General features: G+C 40.7%; 1 protein-coding gene across 1 annotated transcript in view; it reads right to left on the bottom strand.

Annotated features, from left to right (window-relative positions):
* The window catches only part of mycn (MYCN proto-oncogene, bHLH transcription factor), a 7,780-nt gene extending 5,160 nt beyond the window's left edge, over positions 1 to 2,620 (bottom strand). The window contains exons 1-2 of the mRNA XM_015054557.1: positions 2,449 to 2,620; positions 1,404 to 2,061 (exon numbers count right to left, since the gene is read on the bottom strand). Coding sequence (XP_014910043.1) covers positions 1,404 to 2,040 — 637 coding nt within the window. The 5' untranslated portion in view covers positions 2,041 to 2,061; positions 2,449 to 2,620. The remainder of the gene's footprint in view (positions 1 to 1,403; positions 2,062 to 2,448) is intronic.
* Positions 2,621 to 8,872: the final 6,252 nt, after the last annotated feature.

Here is an 8,872-nt window from a genome sequence, read left to right as displayed (position 1 = left end):
AAATTTTTAGTGAGATGTAGAATAAATTAATATATTAATTTATTAATAATAATTTTTAATAATAAATTTTTTTTTTTTTTTTTTTTTTTTTTTTTTTACATGTTCTTTCTTCCACTTGGCAATTTGACTGTAAAACTGACTTTTTCTGATTATTATTATTAAAAGGGGGTTGAAATTTTGAAATGGGCCAAACTGAAAGGATCCCATAATCCCATAATACTCTTCTTTTAAAAGTGTGTATTCCTTTCATTAAAAAAAAGAAAAAAAATGTAAACTCCAAAACAGAAGATGGACACGTCTGGGGGCAGAGTGCGCAGAGACGGTGGGGCGGCAGGCCATCGGATCACCACAATTTAAGCCCCAAAACTGGAGTGGCGCCAGGAAGACAGCTGTCGAGAGCGGAGCGCTTGCTCAAAACACTCCTCTACCCGCCCACCCCAAAATAAGAAAAAAAGGGGGGGGGGGGAGGAAAGAAAAAAAATCAACCAGGACTCAGTGACTTCTTTCCTTTACTGCAGAGGAGGTGTGAGGCAGAACTGACCGAGTCTGGATTCTGTGCCAAGTCCGGGGGCTTTTGTAGCATTGTTTTCCAAGCAAAAACACATGGATAAGGAGTTGTGTGAGTGTTTATTTAGGGAGCTCCTGGGACAGGGGAAAGGGAGATACGAGTCCAAAAGCAATGCACGGTAATTTTCCAATCTAACACACAACTGCCTCCTGTTGTATTGTTGTAAAAGACTCTTATAGTCTATGATATTCATTCAGTTAGCTGCATTTTGGCCAAGCTGTTTAAATGCCAATTTATCACCAACTGCGCGCAAATCGTCTCCCTCATCCATGCGTAATGAAAGCATTTACGGCACACTTTTATCAGATCATCACATTATTGAAAACCTTTTCATCTCCCCCTCCTGCAGCCTGCTGCTGTGGTGTTTTTTTTTTTTTTTGGCTCCGGTGCCAACTGAGTTCAGCAAAGCGCACAATTCCCTATTTTACTGCCATCTGCCGGATGAAGAGCCCGCTGATTACATAAAACCACGGTTCACTGTGTCACTACTCCAGTGTGCGTCTGTGTGCTTCCATGCGTGTGTAATTGCAGGCTCGTGTGTGCGTGCGTGTGTGTGTGTGTGTGTGTGTGTGTGTGTGTGTGTGTGTGTGTGTGTGTGCGCGCGCGCGCGTGCGTGCGTGTGTGTGCGTGTCGAATGTGACGGGATAATCGGATTTTGGGCCAGTCATATGAACAAGATCCTGTCTCACAGATATACCAGACTTCAAATAATAACAGTAATGTGTGAAAATTCGGAGAAGACGTGTGACATTGTTAATATTTTTGAGAAATCGCTTTAAAAAAAAAAGTGTAACAATTATATTCAATTATATTACGGTGTTCATCTGATTCTTACCGGAGTCACTAGCTGCGCTTCCATTCGCTGTGGACGCGTTAACAGTCCCAGATGCGTCCTTGCTGCTGCTGCTGCTCTTCTTGTTCACCGGGAAGGGGAACACTATTGCGGGGTCCACGCACTCCGACACCGAGCTGCGGCTCACCACCTCCGGCACCCTGACGTACGCGTTCCTTCCCCCGGCCGATGCCGTTGAAATCGCCTTACCCAGTTTCTCCGTTACCACTCGTTCCAGCTTTTCCCTGGCGGAGAAGCCGCTCCACATACAGTCCTGGATAATGATGTTGTTGGGATTTGTATCCACAGAGGAGCCGAAAAGGTCCCCGTCGTCGGATGCCCCCCATATGTCGTCCTCGGGCAGGAGCAGCAGCTCAGAAGCCCAGTCCAGGGGGTCCCCTAAGCTGAAGCCGAGGGGATCTGCCTCTGAAGAGGCAGTTGCGGCCGCCGGCTCTCCCGGTAGCGCTGCGCGGCTCGGAGAGAGGGGCGGAGTGGGCAGCAGCTCGAATTTCTTCCAGATGTCCTCCCCCGGTGGCGCAGCGTCGGGACCACAGAGGTAGAAGTCGTCCTCGTCCGGATAGAAGCATGGTTGTAAGGAATCAAACTCCAAATCGGAGTTTTTACTGATGATCGCCGGCATTCTATCCAACAATCGAAAATCCTGTGAACATACAAGAGAGGTTCAGTCAGCGTGCGCTGTTGGAGAGCGTCTCTCCACATTTCTTTCTTACAGAAGTGCTCCACAGAAAGTGTGTCTGAGTCAAAAGCCCACACACAGATTCCAAATGGCCTCCACTGTGGGCTTTAAAAAAACCGCACAAATCTCAAAGGAGTCCGTGCGTAAATGTGTCCATGACGCACTGCTGGGGCTCAAAACAAATGAGGGCTGCACTATTCTTTAAAAAAAAATTAAAAAAATAAAAAAAACAACTTTTGTTAGAAAATAAATTGAATGACAACATTCGAATCTGAGAACTATTTATTAGAGATATATAAGACAATAGATACAGAATGTGAAGAATATCTTCTGAAATTAGAAGATGCTCACCTCGTCCTTACTTGGGATGAAAACGCGTGAATCGATATTTCTCGTATCTTGCAGTCAGCAGTTAATACAGACACCAGATTTGGATCAGTCATCTACTTTTGGAGCTAAGACGGTCCTCTGACACACATTGTGGGTCTCTCCAGAGTGTTATACACTTTAGTTTTGAGGGGAGGAAAGCAAGCTCCTCCCACACGGGCTGGTTTAGGGGAGGGACGATTCCTACCTATGCTGTGGACTGGGATGCGATGCGGGAGTGGAGAGGCTGGCTGGAATCCTTCTTTCAAGGTGAATGGAGAACATACCTTCAATATTGAAATGAATGGGTCAAAAAGAAAGTGTTTCTTTTAAAGAATGGGGGAGGGGGGTGGGGGGTGGAGGAAACAGGTAACAAGCAAAAGACAAAAAGAAAGGAAGAAAAGAAAAAGCTTGCTTCAGGCTTGTCCTAAAAGTATAAGATGAGAAGCTTTTGGCTGATGCATTTCTTAAATTGCTAATGAGCCCTTCCCAGTGCTACATTAAGGACTGTAAAAATCAACTTTTACTATTTAAGCTATCCTCCATTCACTCTACACGGGTTTTAACACACTGTATGGGAAAACATATTGGGGAAAAAATTTATTTTATTTAATAATATACATTAAATTGTATATTACTAATAATATATATTATATTCTCTTTGGTTGAGCTCTTAATGTTTTGCCTTTTGTCTGAAGGCCAGCAGTTCACCCAGATTGAAGACAAAGCGCCGCTCACATACGCCCTCCTGTGGACGGATACGAAAGTTAAAGTCAGATGCTCATCACTGTATACAGCGAGTCAAACAAAGGCTTATACAAAGAGATATTTTTTTTTTTCTAAAGAAAAAGGTAAAATATCAGAAGAATGTTTGGCTGTTAGGAGAATCCTCATCTAGAAACTCAGAATGAAAAACAAAAAGAAACAAAAGAAAGAAACAGGCTTTGCAGGACGGGGAAGCTTTCAGATGCCTCTGGGATAAAGACTGAAAAGGAGAAGAGCATGTTACGTAACCGCAAGCGGTGGTTGTAGCCTGGAGTTATTCCCATTCCCTTTTCTAATGAGAGCTTAGGATGAACTGCTCATCTGTAATTATACACAGGCGTATACACAGTTCATGATATTCACTTATTTTCAGGGAAAACGTTTACAAAACGGCTTTCAGCTGAGCGCCAGCTGTGAGTGGGAAGACTTGACAGCTTCCAGCTATTTTAGTAAACAATGGAATGATAATAAAATTCAGTCTTTCATTTAAAAAAAAAGTATATTAAATATTCAGTTTCGGTACTACTTTGTACTGAAATGTAGGCTTGCTGTTGTAAAGTTACTGAGTTTATTGTAGGTGGTTAAGATGAAAAACCAAAGTTAGTAAATTGAGAATCTGCAGCTGTTTGGTCAACAGGCTCGGAATGGCAGGGAGTTTCCTGGGACCATCTCTGCATTCAGCTCCCAGGAACTTGGAGAAGAGATGGCTGTGGAGTCAGAAACTCCCCACAGGCTCTTACATGTTCGCTCATACTACTTTTTTTCCCCCTCAAACTGGTGCATAGCTCTGACCCTGCAGCAGCAACAGAGGCATCCTCAGCTGTGAAGAAAGGCAGAGTGGGAGTGGGAACATAGAAAATAAAGATCAGGGAAGCACAGGATGTATGATGCTTTTCAGACTGAAGCTGCTTTAAGAGGGTATAAGTCTGCCTTGGTGTCTCATTCCAAAATCTTAGATTGGTTTAAATAAACTCTGTTGTGGTTCAAGTGTATAAGGGAACGCCGAGCGGACTGTAGACCATTCCAAAAGCAGGAAGTAGATTATAGTGCAACATTTACATTCACTGCAAATACTAAAAATGTGCATGTATTGCGCTGATGGGAGAAATGTCTTACAGTCTTTTACAAAAGGCAAAAGAGAAATCTCACATCACTCTAATTTTATTTACAATTCTTGAAGTAGTAAATTAATCTCAATAACCTTCAGTGGTTCTTGGTGCAGTGCTACCAAAGGCGAGAGGGGTAACACGTTGCCCTAAGGGGGCTTCGTTCATGTGAAACTGTGCTGTGTGAAAGCGAACTGCACCAACTGAAAATGTAACAAATGTTGCAACTGAGTCTACGGGACTATCGGGTGTGATAGCCTAGCCATAAGCTTGGACCTATGGACTCAGTTTAATCTGGATTTATACAAGATCAAGAGGCTGGTTATCAGTGGTAGGAATTCGATTTGATTCCTGCTCTTTCTGCCTCTGTAGTTGTGCCAAGACACTTCACCTGCCTTCTCTCCTGGTAGAGGTTAGCGTGTGCCCCAGAACAGCTGTGGCTATACCGTAGCGTGCCACTACCAGTGTGTGAATGTATGCATGAATGGATGAATGACTGAATGTAGAGTAAAGCACTTTGGCGTCCTAAGGACTTGATAAGGCAATGTACAAGTGCAAGCCATTTACCATACTCTTTCAACAAGACTTCACTTTGCAAAAAAAATCACAGATTTTATTTGAATTGGATAGATCCTGATGAAGTAATGTGTATGGTAAACAAGTAAGGTATTGCAATTGACTTCAATAAGGAATATATAAGAAGGACAACTCAGTGTTAAGTCTTCAATTGCTCGTTATAGAACCATTAATCTTCTGGCCTCATATTTCACTTTATCACATATGAGTGAAGTCTATAGAGATGAAAGACAGACTTGTCAGACAAAGGTAGCATAGGCTCTGGCCTCTTTGCTTGTTGTTTTTGTGACAATCACGGCATCCCCAGCTTCCCTCCTACCATTCACCTCTGGACCGGACCATGGATGGTTAAGCAATTAGGCCAGTTTGGATAAAAGATTTATAAGTTACCATGCTGGGTGGTGCAAACACAAGCATGTTGTGAGAGAAATCTGCCTCAATTACACAGAGACTGACTGTTAGGTCAGACAGGCAGCACGCACAGCTGCATTTGGTGCTCTCATGCTTTTATGAGTGTAAACAAACAGCAGGGCAAATCATTTTAATTATGTGCCACGGTCTGATGATACAGTCATCATATTTCCTAACTTACCTGTGATTGGATAAACATCCAAAAGCTGCTGTGAGATAGCTGCTGCTGCTGCTGCTCCTTTTAAAAATATCGAGAGCAAATATTGCACTCTGGCAAGTCTTTGTGATGCTGATTTCCAGTATATTTACCATTGTCTCAGCAGCGTCCCAGTCGTTAATCCCATTAGAGAAAGAATTGGTTTTAATTTTAATGATCACATTAAGACAAAGGTCCTCCTCAACTAGTGATAACAGTAAAGCTACTGTCACACTGTCTCAGCTCACCACATCTGTTTGTATTTGCAGAGGCATAATGTGTGAAGAATTAAATCAAGTCCTGTCACATCTATGAACTACGTATTTTATGATGCACCTCGAAACATTGCATCTGCATTGAGATTAGGTGTGTCAACTTCACAGGACAGATAAATTACGAAATAATCATTCAAACCAAATGATCGCGTGGCCATATTGGGCTGAATGTTCAATGCTTAAAACCAACTACTTACTGAGTGCCGTGTACAAAGTGCATGAATATCCCCAAGAGGTAAAATATGTTAATTTTTATAGTAATTAGAAAATACAACAAATTCTCCTGCCATGTCAGTCCCTCCAATCACGTGACATGTCATGTTGAGTGAATCTTGATAAGAGCAGACGGAGCGACTGTATAGCCAAGAGTGAGATTAAGTTACATTACATCTGTGTAATTGGTGTAACATTTGTGCAGCATTTACATACATTTTGCAGTGATCAATGTGTGTAAATTAAATTAACTACAGTGTGGTTTAAATTAAACAACTTGGGCCTCTTTCCAGCTGATTCCAGTTCTTGTTATTTCTTGAATAGGTAAAATGTCCAAATGGTAAATATCAGCAAACAAAATCAAATTTGATAAAACTGAGACAGTCATGTTGAAATTCCAGATATCAAAGAAATTTCATATTGTAGATGATGAGAACCTCCAATTCTTCCCCAATATAAGGCAAAAATGACAGTTCTGTTAATATCACATCTTGTGTTTTTCTTAAGAAAGTTAATCAAAAAAAAAAAATCTCTGATTAACTAACTAGCCTGGCTCTTAATATTAAGGGAATAACCCTCCTTCTTTAGAAGAGAGTTAAATGTTTTACCAATGTTTTATGCACATACCCAGGAATAGTAAAATAAAAAAGAAGTAAAAAGTGGAGTTATAATACTCCACTCTCACATATAAACCTCTTAATTTTTTTTGTCAGATTATTTAACTTATAATGGTTTTGCCTCAAGTGCCCTAATAAAACTGTGGAAAATACATATTTTTCCTAATAATCAACCTTTTTATCACCAGGTATTAGCTCGCTCTTCGTTCTCGACATGTATTTTCAAGCATTGGAATCCTTGAGGTGTATTTAGCTTTGTCAAACACTCCCAACATGAAAGTGCAGGGAAAATCCATATATAAATCCCAGAGTGATTTAAGTGGCCCATATGCTGACCCGCACAGCATTCAGTTTGTGTAAGCCACTTAAGTCTCCTCTTCTTTAATCATGTCAAGTCAGATTCCAGAGTGGCATCGTCTCCTCAAACAAATCCTGCGTTATGAAGAAGTCATGTTTGTCCACGCTGATCCACATCATTAGATCTTAGCTTCAGCAAAACCCCCCACCCCACACACACCACACCCAGCCAGTGGAGTTTGCGTACCCTTCCCTAACGCCATCACCTTCTCATGTTTATTCCTTGCAAGATTTTCAGACCACTTAAACCTTTTGTCACCTTCCATCCACAGCTTTCGATGTATTTTCTTGGGCTGTTAGTTTATTATCCAACACAAAGTAGTGCATGAATAAAAAAATCTGAAAAAGTAGCATTTGTTTTCAGTAGCTCCCACAGTCTTAGAGTCGCTGCAATTAAGGCTACAATGTCTATTACCTCAAACTAAGTTAGATTAGATGGAGAGTGTTTGGAACATCAATCTTCCTCTATGGCAACCGTTTCAGGGTTCAGTTTTGGTCTTATTTTCTTCTAAATGTTTGCTTTATTCCAAATATGGCCAGTAATGAACTGTAAACATGACTTCTTTTGGTGTTATTTCACCAAACGTTTTCTACCAAAAAGAACAGACTTTTGGTTTAGGTTTATTGAAGAACCCAAACCAAAATGTTTATGTTCTACCAAAAAGAACCTAAACTTTTCCCAAATGAGGGGTGGATTTGACATCTCTTGGTTAGTTTCCAGTTGTGGAAGTTGAAGGCTTATTTTCAATGTAACAAAATGGGAAAAAGCTTAAAAGGATATGAGTACTTTTGTAATAAATGTAAAGCACATCTTGCCTGGATAATGTCCCCATGTTCCTTGTGAGTGCTTCTTTTAAATATGTAGCTGAATGAGCCTGAGGTGATGACTCAGGTAAAAAAAAGCTTTTTCATTTTAATACTGTGCCAGATCTGACTTCATCAAGGACAAGTTATAACACAACCAGAAAGAATTTCTATGAGCTCTCTAGAAATTCCTTGCTGGTCAAAAAAGAAAAAAAAAAAAACGAGAGATCTTGATCATTTTATTTTAAAACCAATGTGAGAAATATGCTTCTGACATGTTTCTTTTTCCCACATGTATTTTTCTGGGACATTTTTTTTCCCATCAAGTCTATTTTCAGAAGAATAAACTCAATCACAAAATATTCTGGCCTTTAAAGATATTGCCAAAAGCACAGCGCCTGCTTTCTTGTTGCATCTTGCCTTCAAACTGTCTCTAAGTATGCCGACTGTTCTACCTGTACAATTAGGGAGGCACATGAGGTGATTAATGGAGCACATAAACATCAATTTTTTTCCACTTGAGCAATGCCTTTTGTATACGTGACTGCCAGAATCTCATGTTCATGCTTCCTTTTTCACAATAGCCATTTGCTGTTGGAGCACATCAAAGCTCCTTTACCTTGCAGGTAGTTTCATGTATAGTAAGGTGTGGGTTTTATTGCGGTATCACAATATTTATAGGGTTATTCTTCACAAGGAAAAAAAAAAAAAAAACTCATGTGAAATCCTAATCTTACGTAAGCAGAGATGCAGTTTCTGTAGCTGATTTCTGTAGTATTTGCTGGTAAGGAAGTTCACTACAGTTTAACAGTTGACCAAGTGAAGAATGCATTAAGAGATATCACGCAAATGATAACCAGGAATCCATGTCAGTGTGGGAGTTTTTGCAGAGATGGACAGTGATATGCAAGTGTTCTCATCCCTTCACCGAAGTGAAAGTGTGAACTGGAGACTGATAATTGTACAGGACGGGAGAAGATATCATTCCCACCTTCTCTTCCATAGATTTCATCTCGGTCCTGTGAGTTAGTGATTTATGCTCACTCATTCATTACACTGATGTCTGACAGCCGCCAGCAGTTGCCACTG

The sequence above is a fragment of the Poecilia latipinna genome, unplaced genomic scaffold, assembly GCF_001443285.1.
Source record: "Poecilia latipinna isolate Pla-1442-1.1 unplaced genomic scaffold, P_latipinna-1.0 Scaffold1260, whole genome shotgun sequence".
In the NCBI taxonomy this organism is placed as follows: Eukaryota; Metazoa; Chordata; class Actinopteri; order Cyprinodontiformes; family Poeciliidae; genus Poecilia; species Poecilia latipinna.
The sequence above is the reverse complement of the archived record's forward strand: the minus strand, read 5'-3'. Positions and strand labels throughout refer to the sequence as shown.